Source organism: Staurois parvus, unplaced genomic scaffold (assembly GCF_062004578.1).
Source record: "Staurois parvus isolate SC_StPar_1 unplaced genomic scaffold, SC_StPar_1.0 ptg000151l, whole genome shotgun sequence".
Classification (NCBI taxonomy): Eukaryota; Metazoa; Chordata; class Amphibia; order Anura; family Ranidae; genus Staurois; species Staurois parvus.
In genome coordinates this window covers 17,629,658-17,643,353 of record NW_028317947.1, presented here as the reverse complement: position 1 = coordinate 17,643,353, position 13,696 = coordinate 17,629,658, and the positions used below count along the sequence as shown (strand labels likewise).

Here is a 13,696-nt window from a genome sequence, read left to right as displayed (position 1 = left end):
GACCAAATTTTGGACACACTGTAAAGGCCCCTTTGCAGATATACTGTCACGTTGCTCTGCATGGGCAAGCGGAGTGTTTCTTTAAGGATGAGTTTAAATGGGTCTGTAAAAAACATACGGTCAGTCCATGTTTTTTTCAACCCCTGAGCTCCCACTAACAAAATGACATGGCGGCCACTCAAGTTCATTGTCATTGCCACAGCCATAATGCTTCACTCAACAGTGTGGCAAACTGAACTCACATTGGACCGCCTGCCAAATGTGGCCTTTGAAATCAATGGGACCACACCGCAACCGGTTGGCACATGCTTACAGCATGGTCCTATTAACTTCAAGTGGTTTATTTGGCTAGTGGCGAGTTAAAATTGCCACATCGTGAAGCGAAGCACCTTCCACCGCCTTGCCATACAAAATCCCCCATCGGATTGGAGAAGAAGCAAGCATTTTGGAGGTGGTAGTATTGCCTCCTGAACACCTGTAAAACCACCGCTCAACAGCCGCCGTGGATTGCTTTTCAAAGGGGCGGTAAAATTGTTACGCTACCGTGAAGGAGGCCTAGAACTGTTTTTTGTCACCTTCTTGCTATGGAAAACAGTTTTGTGCTGTCATGAATAAAACTGTTTATGGAAGTCTAAAGCACAGTGCTGAATCTCATTGAGGTCCATCAGAAATGATCTCCCGTTACTTTGACTGCTTTAATTTGATACAAGGTGAAATCTGATTGGTTAGAAGGGGATGCTGCTGCCATAATCATTGCTCTTTGCCCTGCCTAATTGATTTGCCTTCTGTAGCCTTGAATTGGTTATAAGATGTCCTCTCTTTTTTAGTATTCTTACCTAGTATCTCCTCTCCTACATGTACCCCTCTCCTCCTCTGCCTCCCTCTGCCTCGGGTTTAAATGATTTGAATGAGGCCGTTACCGGGGCAACAGGGACACTCCGCTGTACCATTCACATCCAGTGAATGCCTGGGAGATTGTCCCAAATTCTGTCACCTTATCGCGGTTTACACGGCCATCGAAGACAAGGCGCTAGTGTGGAAACAAGGAGAGAGTAGGACATGGTGGGACTGGACAAACAGGCATCATGGACTATGCAGGCGTGCTAAATATACAACCATTCACGTAAACCTGTCACCTGGTGCATTTAGGGCACAAGAACAGGGTCACCCGATTGTCTGTAGATGCAGTACCTACCTACCGCAATAACGTGTGTTGCAGTTCTTTGCATTTATGTCCAAGGACATCCCATTGTGCATACCTGGAGTAACAAACGCACTGCAATACATAATTACAATAATAAAGAATACATGCATTGTGCTATAAAAAGAGAGGAATCGGGTACGTTTGTTGGTCTGTGGAAGGGAAGGTATATATATTAAATAAAAAACTCCCCCCATAGCCGGGTTATGCCCATAAACATACTTAGACACCCATCGATTCAGCGATTTTTGTCTGCCATAGCTAAACCCGACCCTGCGCTGCCATCTTTTTCTGATGACTTCAGAGGGGGCCATCTGTCTCTTCTAGCCCCAGGAAGATGCACATGTGCCTAGGTGTGTCATTGAGGGGGGGTCTACAAAACCATGAAGGAACAACCAGCCCACCTGATGGTACAACACATGCATCAAAGAGCACCCAGCAACCTCCTGAGTGTATCCCTGGAGGCTGTGGGCAACTATAAACATTCTTGTCTAGATGAAAAACCAGGAGGGGCAAGCAATGGTCGCCGATAAAGGAATTTTCCCCAAAAAATCCAATTGTCTGAGTAGAAGGGGGTAGGAGGAGGAATGGGAAAACTGGAAGGGGAGGAGGGTGAAGGTCTGCTTTAACGTCTAGTGGAAGTCAGGTGAACCTAGGGTTCGTATAGTGAACTCGGTGTAGAGTTATTCACCTTGAGGTCATCACAGAGGACAAGGGGGCCCTCTTTACGTCTGGAGGAAAAAAATGCAATCTCTAAATATGGAAAGGTTTCTTCACAGTGAGAGCTGTGAAAATGTGGAATAGACTCCCTCAAAAGTTGGCTCTGGCCAGCTCAGTGGATTTCTTTAAAAAAGTCCTGGATTGTTTCTTAGATACACAGAATATAACTGGATACTAACATTTATAGGTAAAGTTGATCCAGGGAATATCCGATTGCCTCTCGGGGGATCAGAAAGGAATTTTTTTCCCCCTGCAGGAGCAAAATTGATCGTGCTTTGCTGGGGGTTTTTTTGCCTTCCTCTGGATCAACTGTGGGTGTAGGATTATAACTCTTTTTTTTTTTATGGTTGAACTGGATGGACTTTTGTCTTTTTTTCAGCTAGACTAACTATGTGACTATGGTTCCTTCTCTTAAAGGAACATAACCTTCTCGATTTAGGCTGTAGTGAAAAGAAACCATCAGCTGAAGAACCTTTAGAATCCCTAATTTCCTGGGATTGTCAGTTTCCTGGTTCCCCCCACCAGGCCCTAGCTCACTACAGGGCACAGTAATGATCTAGGGCGGGGGTCAGTAACCAGATCGCAGTGGATGGTAGGTCAAGGTGAATGTTAGATGACTGGTAGATCATGGTCTGGGCTTGCTGACCCACCATCTCAGAGCATCAAACAGAGTGCAGTGCAGAGGGACTACTTGTAAAGTTGAGCTGTAGTAGGGAGCAAGAGCTGCAATAGCCGATGCCTCCTCTGTAGTGCCGGCTCCTGGCCCAACTGCACTCCACTTCTTATCCCGGCTAGTGGTCTTCAGAGTGGTGCCAGAAGCAGGAAAGAAGAGATCTTTAGGTCAGTGTGAAGCAATACACTGGGCATAGTAGTATAGGGCTGCTTTCACACTGATGTGCTGCAGGCTACCCACCCTGCGGGTGCAGTATAGTGTACCTGCAGCTTTCCTGCGGGTTTGCTGTGCTAAGTCATAAACTTCTATTATATCCTGTGGGTTTGGTGCATTTTCTGAAATCGGATTAAAATTCATGAATGTAGGAATTTTGGTGCACTCTCAGAAAGTGCACTATACCTGCAGGATAAAATAGAATTATATGGCAAAGTGCAGCTACTCAGGAAAGTTGCAGATGCAGTGCGCTGCACCTGCTGTGCAGGTAACCCGCAGCACATCAGTGTGAAAGCAGCCCTATAGGGGACTCAGAACAGTAAGGGTTCATTTACATTTGCAGTTTGGGGGGATGTTAAACCCTCATAGTTAAAGCGGAGTTCCACCCAAAAGGGGAAGTTCCACTTTAAGTCTTTGTCCCCCGCTCCCCATTAAGGATTGGCACCTTTGGGGAGCGGGTACCAGAATTTGACAGGTACCCGCTCCCACTTCCGCTGCAATCGCCTAAGGCGATCGGAAGCGGAAGTGTTCCTCCCCCCCTCCCCGTAGTCTTCTGGGACACATGACAGGTCCCAGAAGACTAAGGAGCCATTCACAAAGCGCAAAGCTTCTTTCGCATGCGCAGTGGGCACCCAGCTGTGAAGTCGCAAGCTGTCACAGCCGGGTGCCCAAACTGAAGATGCCGGTCCCGGGGAGAGAAGACGGCCAGTGAAACCAGCCATGATGAGGACACCACTGGACCGAGGGACAGGTAAGTGTCTGTATTTTAAAAGTCAGCAGCTACAGTTTTTGTAGCTGCTGACTTTTTTTTTCAGCTGGAACTCTGCTTTAAGATGTGTTTTTACCACCCCTGCCCAAACTGCAGCTGCTTTAGTTGTATACATGTCACAGCCGCAGCAGGAGTTATATGTCCTCTGTCATGGTTTGTGGGTTTATCACCTGCCAAGCATGACTCCTTCAACTGAATGAGGTTGTTCTGCAACCTTGGCCAGTACGGCAAACAAGGGGTTAAAGCGAGCAGCATTGTGACACTTTCTCACCACCTGCTTTAACCCCTTGGACCCCGCAGAAGCATGCTGTTGGGGGGGGCGCTTTCAGAGTGGCCCCATTTACTTGAATGTGTCGTGATTGGCAAAAGCAATATGAAAATGTGGTTTAATTCCTGCTGCGGGACACATACACATTTTGCTGATGCCTCAGCAGCTACAGGGGGTAGGGATTAGGGGCAGTAAATCCCCTGACTCAACAGCAGGGTTTTACTACCCCCCCCAACTTTATGTGTGAACACGCCATAAGGGTGCCGCTGCCGAATGCAACTAAGGGCTCATTCACAAGTTCAGCAGGCACTGCTGCTCCTCTGAAAAGTGATCCAAGGGTGTTTGACAGATGGTGAGGAGGCGATATGTTTTCTCCACACTACCTGATTTAAACCATGATTGCCATGCAAGGTACACGATTGCGACACAGAAGTACAGCAATTAGAGGTTTAAATCACGTGTGAGGAGGTGACACTGGGCCCGGTGATCTTTGAATTTTTCCCATGTTCAGGTAGATCTTCACCTCTTTAAGGTTGCCTGCCCCTTCTCTAAAGTGAACTTGAGCTTTGTTTGTGCCTTCTAGTGTCTCCAACTTCACATACTTATCCTCCCTACACTCCGCCGCCACTCCATTAAGCCAGAAACCCTTTGTAAGCTCCAAGTCATAACTTGGACCTTGCCCAGGACTGAGGACTCTCTTCTCACCCCTTCGTAACAGTGTTGGGCCGAACATCAACTACCAGGGCTGTCATAAGGTAGGAAGCGGAGGAAGTCTACCCTGTACCCTACATCCAGCCATACTTGGTATTTTCTTCCAGGACATCTGGGGGCCAAATGGAGTGGTGGGGGAGTGAACAGAAGGTGAGTTATGTGCTATTGGGGAGGAGGGAAGTCAGGTGAACCTAAGGTTGCCACCTCATCATTTTGAAACCTTATCTACATTAAATTAGCCTCAGAACCTGTGTAATTAATATGTGTTTGGTTTAAAGGGATGAGTCGACAACCCTAAGTGAACCTATAACTGCCCCAAATGCGCACAATTGTTAGATCCTAGGACTTTAGATGTAAAGGAGGAGGGACTATTAGGAGATGATTTGCGGAGCAGTTGTTGTAGGTAGGCCTCGATTGCTGGGTCCATCACATAGACCCTGGTTTAGGGTGGCACCTTCTGGTTTCACCTTCTGGTGGTTGCCCAAGCTGTAATAGCGCAACCCGTCCTTTATATCCTATACACTCAATTACTTGTTCAAGAAGCAAGAGCTCCTTGGAGATTGTATCAAGAGCACTCAGCAAAGCATTTGTTTTCCTGTATCCCACCAGCTTGTGGAAATGAAAATTGGTTGTGGTGGCTGACTGTATTGAGGTTGGGGCCTGAGGCCTCCTGAATTGTTCTCCACACAGGCCACACTGTTTGGAAGAGGACAGATATGTCTGCTTCAAACACAAGTGCCGAAGGCCCTGTGACAGCTGGGGCTCCCATGCCCTTCGTTTAATATGTTCTGGTGATTAGAGGTCAAAGGGTGTAAGGACGAATGGTGGAATAAGGATGAATGGTGGGATATACAATATGCAGAGCTGGAGGAGGGGTAGGGATAGGCTTCAAGTAGATCTAAACCCAATCACTAAAACCTCACACAAGCTTTAAATTATAATGTTGCTTCAAAATTTGGTTTCAGTTTTTTTAAATTTGTAGCTTTTATTTAACTCCTTAAAGTTCAGCATAAGCATAAATGTGGCAGCACGGCATGGGCTTTACCACTGAGCTGCCACATGTACGCCGGCATCCCTTGTTTGTGATGGGAGAACAGTTCCCGGTCAACTGTTTAGGAAACATAGTCATTTAGCAAGCTAAAAGGCATCCATTACATCTACTTTATTCATCAGCCAGGTGGGAGTGTGTTTTGGATAAGCTGTGTTGTTGACCTGGCTGTGCAGTCTGGCAGGGTATGTCTGAATCACATGACATATCTTTTAGGGAAAACGCATTTCATAGTTACATAGTTAGTCTGGCTGAAAAAAGACAAAAGTCCATCCAGTTCAAGCATAGAAAAAAAAAAGTTATAATCTTGCACCCACAGTTGATCCAGAGGAAGGCAAAAAAACACAGCAAAACACGATCCAATTTGCTCCTGCTGGGAAAAAAATTCCTTCCTGATCCCCCCGAGAGGCAATCAGATATTCCCTGGATCAACTTTACCTATAAACGTCAGTATCCAGCTATACTCCGTGTATCTAAGAAAGAATCCAGGCCTCTTTTGAAGCAATCCACTGAGCTGGCCAGAACCAACTCTTGAGGGAGTCTATTCCACATTTTCACAGCTCTCACTGTGAAGAAACCTTTCCATGTTTGGAGATTAAATTTCTTTTCCTCCAGACGTAAAGAGTACCCCCTTGTCCTCTGTGATGACCTCAGGGTGAATAACTACACCGAGTTCACTACATGAACCACTGATGTATTTATACATGGAGATCATATCCCCCCTTATGTATTATACATGGAGATCATATCCCCCCTTATGTATTATACATGGAGATCTATCCCTCATTATGTATTATACATGGAGATCATATCCCCCCTTATGTATTATACATGGAGATCTATCCCTCATTATGTATTATACATGGAGATCATATCCCCCCTTATGTATTATACATGGTGATCATATCCCCCCTTATGTATTATACATGGAGATCATATCCCCCTTATGTATTATACATGGAGATCATATCCCCCCTTATGTATTATACATGGTGATCATATCCCCCCTTATGTATTATACATGGTGATCATATCCCCCCTTATGTATTATACATGGAGATCATATCCCCCTTATGTATTATACATGGAGATCATATCCCCCCTTATGTATTATACATGGTGATCATATCCCCCTTATGTATTATACATGGAGATCATATCCCCCCTTATATATTATACATGGAGATCATATCCCCCCTTATGTATTATACATAGAGATCATATCCCCCCTTATGTATTATACATGGTGATCATATCCCCCCCTTATGTATTATACATGGTGATCATATCCCCCTTATGTATTATACATGGAGATCATATCCCCCCTTATGTATTATACATGGAGATCATATCCCCCCTTATGTATTATACATGGTGATCATATCCCCCCCCTTATGTATTATACATGGAGATCATATCCCCCCTTATGTATTATACATGGAGATCATATCCCCCCTTATGTATTATACATGGAGACCATATCCCCCCCTTATGTATTATACATGGAGATCTTATCCCTCATTATGTATTATACATGGAGATCATATCCCCCCTTATATATTATACATGGAGATCATATCCCCCCTTATGTATTATACATAGAGATCATATCCCCCCTTATGTATTATACATGGTGATCATATCCCCCCTTATGTATTATACATGGTGATCATATCTCCCCCTTATGTATTATACATGGTGATCATATCCCCCTTATGTATTATACATGGTGATCATATCCCCCCTTATGTATTATACATGGTGATCATATCTCCCCCTTATGTATTATACATGGTGATCATATCCCCCCTTATGTATTATACATGGTGATCATATCCCCCTTATGTATTATACATGGTGATCATATCCCCCTTATGTATTATACATGGAGATCATATCCCTCCTTATGTATTATACATGGTGATCATATCCCCCCTTATGTATTATACATGGAGATCATATCCCCCCCTTATGTATTATACATGGTGATCATATCCCCCCTTATGTATTATACATGGAGATCATATCCCCCCTTATGTATTATACATGGTGATCATATCCCCCCTTATGTATTATACATGGTGATCATATCCCCCCTTATGTATTATACATGGAGATCATATCCCCCCCTTATGTATTATACATGGAGATCATATCCCCCCCTTATGTATTATACATGGTGATCATACCCCCCCCTTATGTATTATACATGGAGATCATATCCCCCCTTAATCTCCTCTTCTCAAGAGAGAATAAATTCAGTTCCTCTAATCTTTCCTCATAGCTGACCTCCTCCATGCCTCTTATCAGTTTGGTTGCCCTTCTCTGTACTTTCTCCTGTTCCCCAATGTTCTTTTTGTGAATTGGTGCCCAAAACTGAACTGCATACTCCAGATGAGGTCTTACTAATGATTTGTACCGGGAGGATTTATATCGTCCTTCCTGGAGTCTATACCTCTTTTTATACAACAGAGGATTTTGCTCGCTTTAGAACCCGCAGCTTGGCATTGCATGTTTTTATTAAGCTTGTGATCTACCAGAACCTCCAGATCCTTCTCCACCATTGATTCCCCCAGTTGTACTCCCCCAGAGAAGGAAAGATAAAAAGTTAATCTCCATTAACAGCCATGTCATTGACATAGGAAGTAGAGGGATATCTCCGCCATGGGGACAGCAGTAAAAAGACACTTCTCCACTCAATGAAAAAAAAAAACGTTTCCACTTTAAAATGTCCTACTTCTTAAATTCACTGTTTTTTTAGATCATTCTTCCCAAAACTTTCAGAATTAATAAAGCAGATGGTGGCTAAGCCTGAGGCAGGAGAAGGTTTGTTTCAGGTCCTCTCAAGAGAACGGTAGAACTGTGAGCTGTGGTGGTGATGGGTACAAGATAATGAGGAAATGTTGACACCAGGAAATAATTGGAGGTACAAATGATGGGTGGAAGGTACAGAAAGGTGGGACTTACAGTCAAATTTCACACTTTTCTTTTTCGTGTCTATAGGGTGATATAAACAAACCTCTAATGAAGGAATGCTGCAATTTTTGCATTGTTTTCTGTACTTCTTTTTTTTGTTTCCCAACCAACCTTTCTACCCCCAGCAGAAGTCCAAATCAAAGTTCAAGTGTTTGAGAATGGCGACCTTTCCCCTTTGGCCTCAGCGGTGGTGGAGATTTTCGGCAATCAGAGCAGCTTGGCGTCTGGCGTCACCGACCAGGATGGCATAGCAGTGCTGGGCATCAACTACAGACTAGGTACCTGGATCCTCGTCACCGCCAGCAAGAGAGGCTACGTCACCAACTCTGTGCCCTGGAGAGTGGATAGACTGCCACGTAAGGATTGTGAGACATAGCGTATGTATGTATGTCTGTGCAAGTGTGTACGTCATTGTGTCTGTGACACCAAAAGGTTTTTATGGATAGATTGGATACCAAGTGGTCTCATACACATTATGAGCTCTATACAGTTGCCCTTTGATCTACATAAAGCTGTGCAGTGCAAAGGCCGGCTTGAATAGTCAGTCTGATTTGCCAGCTTTAAACTTCTGTGTAATTCCATCCCAAGGTGGAAGATTTCTTTAAATGCGTGGCCAACCTTAGACCTTTCCTTTGCTGATCTTTATCATTTTCAATGCAACCAATCGAAAGTCAAGCGTAATTCGGTAAAGGACTTTTCCAGTAAGCCATGAGTTTTTTTCTGCAGCCTGTTTTTAGAGAAGTTCATTTTCCCACCTGTCTTTTGTGGTCAGATGGATATTCTTGTTAACAAAATGACAGCTGTGTGTATGTATATGGAAGTGGTCTATTACAGATTTCTAGAATGCTCTTTGCCTTTTGCAGGGGTGGGCAACTGTGGCCCTCCAGCTGTTAATGAACTACAAGTCCCATCATGCCTCTGCCTTTGGGAGTCATGCTTGTAACTGTCAGTTTTGCAATGCCTAATGGGACTTGTAGTTCTTCAACAGCTAGAGGGCCACAGTTGCCCACCCTTGGCCTATTGTATGCTCTAATTCTAGAGACTTGGGAACGTGGAAAGATGTCACTGGATCCCAGGGTTGTCATATTGGTATTGCCATCCAGTAATTATATGATGGCGTTGGTAGAGGGTGTCTGGTTACCAGGGTGGCATCTTCTACACCAGGGGTCTCTAAACTTTCTAAAAAAAGGGCCAGTTTACTGTCCTTAAGACTTCTGGGAGGCCAGTCTGTGGTCATTAGGAGTAGAAATTGACCGGGCATCAGTGGGAATAAACAATGCAAACAATAGCACCCCATCGTTGGTGTCAGTGGGAGAAAATGTGCCCCAACAGTGGTGTCAATGGGAGGAAATATGCCCCATCATTGGTGTAAGTAGGAGGAAATGTGCCCCATCATTGGTGTTAGTGGGGGAAATCTGCCCCATCATTGGTGTCAGTAGGAGGAAATGTGCCCCATCATTGGTGTTAGTGGGGGAAATCTGCCCCATCATTGGTGTCAGTAGGAGGAAATGTGCCCCATCATTGGTGTTAGTGGGGGAAATGTGCCCCATCATTGGTGTTAGTGGGGGAAATGTGCCCCATCATTGGTGTCAGTAGGAGGAAATGTGCCCCATCATTGGTGTCAGTAGGAGGAAATGTGCCCCATCATTGGTGTTAGTGGGGGAAATGTGCCCCATCTTTGGTATCAATGGGGAAATGGTTTCCCATTCTTGATGTCAGTGGGGAGGAATAGTGTCTTGTATCAGGCTAGTGACACCCATTCAACAGCATGCACAGATGTGAATGCACTGCTTTGCCTAAAGTGCATTACATTGTACGTTGAAGCTCGTTAAGGGCCCTTTCAAGGTTCTCTTGTGCACAGGCGTCAATTAACCCTTAGTTATTTATCACTAGCGATTTATGTAGCACAACTGAGCCACTATACATTGAGGGAACTTTATGAATCCTGGAGCAGCTGTGCATGGCAACCAATCAGCTTCTATCTTTCATTTTCAAAGCTTAACTGAACAATCTGAAGATAGAAGCTGATTGGTTGTTATGCAAAATTGCTCCAGATTCTATCTGCTCCAGTTTTGTTCAGTTCCCCTCGTTATCCTTTTAGCTCTAGCCTAAGGGCTAATGCACACAGCTGATTAGAGCTGTTCGCCACCCAAATCAGCATATTTCTGCAGCAGGTAAAGCCTAGTACACATGATCAGAAAATCGTACGAAAAATCCCGCTTTCAAAGCGATCACATGATAATCTGATTGTTGGTATTCTCATCCTGTGTAACGGGGCATAAGGCTAGGTGTTTCCAATTGGCTGTACAGATCAATGATGCTGTCTGCAGTTGTTTGCGTGTAATCGCACATGAAACGATTACCTGTGGTTAAGGGCGGATGTTCACCCCTGAACACATCCAGGGGAGCGCACCCATCCCTAAATGCAGATAATCGCTCCATGCTCCATTACGGCTGATCATAAAGACATGGCCCTACCACCGCAGGCATACCTTGATCTAGGCCAGGGGTCTCCAAAGATTTTAAACACAGGGCCAGTTAACAGTTCTTGAGAATTCAGGGGGCCCAGCCTATGGCCAGTGGGAGTAGAAACTGGCCTGGCGAATAGTTAGAGTATACAATGCCCTATCTTTGGTGTCAGTGGGAGTAATAGTGCCCCATCGGTGGTATTCGTGGAAGGAATAGTGTCCCATCATTGGTGTCAGTGGGAGGAATAGTGTTCCATCACTGGTATCAGTGGAAGGAATAGTGCCCCATCATTGGTGTCAGTGGGAGGAATAGTGCCCCATCATTGTTGTCCGTGGGAGGAATAGTGCCCCATCATTGGTATCAGTGGGAGGAATAGTGCCCCATCATTGGTATCAGTGGGAGGAATAGTGCCCCATCATTGGTGTCAGTGGGAGGAATAGTGCCCCATCATTGGTGTCCATGGGAGGAATAGTGCCCCATCATTGGTATCAGTGGGAGGAATAGTGCCCCATCATTGGTTTCAGTGGGAGGAATAGTGCCCCATCATTGGTGTCAGTGGGAGGAATAGTGCCCCATCATTGGTGTCAGTGAGAGGAATAGTGCCCCATCATTGGTGTCAGTGGGAGGAATAGTGCCCCATCATTGGTATCAGTGGGAGGAATAGTGCCCCATCATTGGTGTCAGTGGGAGGAATAGTGCCCCATCATTGGTATCAGTGGGAGGTATAGTGTCCCATCATTGTTATCAGTGAAAGGAATAGTGCCCCATCATTGGTGTCAGTGGGAGGAATAGTGCCCCATCATTGGTATCGGTGGTAGGAATATAGCCGCATCATTGGTGTCCGTGAGAGGAATAGCAAGGGAGAATGTCACCAGCACACCGAGGATCACCAATATGGCTCCAAGCGTTTTAATAAATGATGACATAGTTACAGCAAGGCAACATTTAATTTAGGAGTCTCGCAGGACCTCTTCATCAGCGATGTGATGGTGTCAGTTGAAGAAATAGGTGTCACTGTCATTGGTTTCACTGGGAGCAATAGTGCCTCTACCTTGATATCAGTGGGAGGAATAGTGCCCCATCATTGCTATCGATGGGAGGAATAGTGCCCCATCATTGGTGTCAGTGGGAGGAATAGTGCCCCATCATTGGTATCGGTGGAAGGAATAGTGCCCCATCATTGGTGTCAATGGGAGGAATAGTGCCCCATCATTGGTATCAGTGGGAGGAATAGTGCCCCATCCTTGATGTCAGTGGGAGGAATAGTGCCTCATCCTTGATATCAGTGGGAGGAATAGTGCCCCATCATTGGTATCGGTGGAAGGAATAGTGCCCCATCCTTGATATCAGTGGGAGGAATAGTGCCCCATCATTGGTATCGGTGGAAGGAATAGTGCCCCATCATTGGTATCAGTGGGAGGAATAGTGCCCCATTATTGGTATCGGTGGAAGGAATAGTGCCCCATCCTTGATATCAGTGGGAGGAATAGTGCCCCATCATTGGTGTCCATGGGAGGAATAGTGCCCCATCCTTGATGTCAGTGGGAGGAATAGTGCCTCATCCTTGATATCAGTGGGAGGAATAGTGCCCCATCATTGGTATCAATGGAAGGAATAGAGCCCAATCCTTGCTGGCAGTTGAAGAAATAGTGCCCCATCAATGGTATCATTGAAAGGAATAATGCCTCATCATTGGTGTCAGTAGAAGGAATTGCACCCTTTCGTTGGTGTCAGTGAGAAGAATAGTGCCCCATTGCTGGTGTCAGTGAAAGGGATAGTGGCCCATTGTTGGTATCAATGGAAAGAATTCTGCCCAATTGTTGTCAATGGAAGGAACTGTGCCCCATCATTGGTGTCAGTGGAAGGAATTATGCCCTTTCGTGGGTGTCTGCGGGAGGAATAGTGACTGGATTTATGCCCAATTGTTGGTGTCAGTGGAATATGTAATAGTGCCCAAGGGCCAGATAAAGAGAGGCAAAGAACCGCATCTCTCCCCCTGGCCGCAGTGTGGAGACCACTGATCTAGGCGGTGTACAGCCCTAATTGGCCATGTTGTAGTTGGGTAAACCTAGTATGATCGTATTGAATCCAGAGGGGGGAAGAGCTACAAACCCCAGCTGGAAAATCTCCCCAAGGATAAGTGTTATTCACGGTTGATGACAGAAATGTACCATATCTCTTCATATCTGGATAAAGTCATTGTTGAGTGATTTACGGCTCCATCTGGAATTGAAATGCTGATTTTGGGTGGACACGGGCTGTAAAAATTGGCCCAGCTTCTAAAGTGTTGTAAATGCATTCTGCACGCCTTCCTGCCTCTTCCCACTATGGATTGTTCCACAGGCGATGTGTATAGTGTCATATTTACAGCTTCCTTACATTTTGTCTGGCAGGATGTATGCAGCTTCCTGTCTTCTTATCCAAGGTCACAAGACGGCATTCATTGGCATTGCTGTCACAGTAATCTTTTCTGGCAGTGCCTCCGCTGTATGTCCACCTCCCCCATATATGATATCATTGTGTCTTCTATACTCCCCTCGCTTATCACATTGACACATCTCAGAAAGCCTTGAATGTCCCCAACAGTGATCAGCCATTGAAGAGGTCACGGGGACGTGCTTCTCAGAGCTGCTTATTACATGAATGAA

At 45.3% G+C, this 13,696-nt stretch overlaps 1 protein-coding gene across 4 annotated transcripts in view; it reads left to right on the top strand.

Annotated features, from left to right (window-relative positions):
- The window catches only part of FAM171A2 (family with sequence similarity 171 member A2), a 54,301-nt gene that overhangs the window by 14,687 nt on the left and 25,918 nt on the right, over window positions 1–13,696 (top strand). The window contains exon 2 of one of the 4 annotated variants that reach the window (XM_089674551.1): window positions 8,705–8,944. In XM_089674551.1, the coding sequence (XP_089530677.1) occupies window positions 8,705–8,944 (240 nt within the window). The remainder of the gene's footprint in view (window positions 1–8,704; window positions 8,945–13,696) is intronic. The other 3 variants (XM_089674554.1, XM_089674552.1, XM_089674553.1) reach the window with 3 other exon arrangements.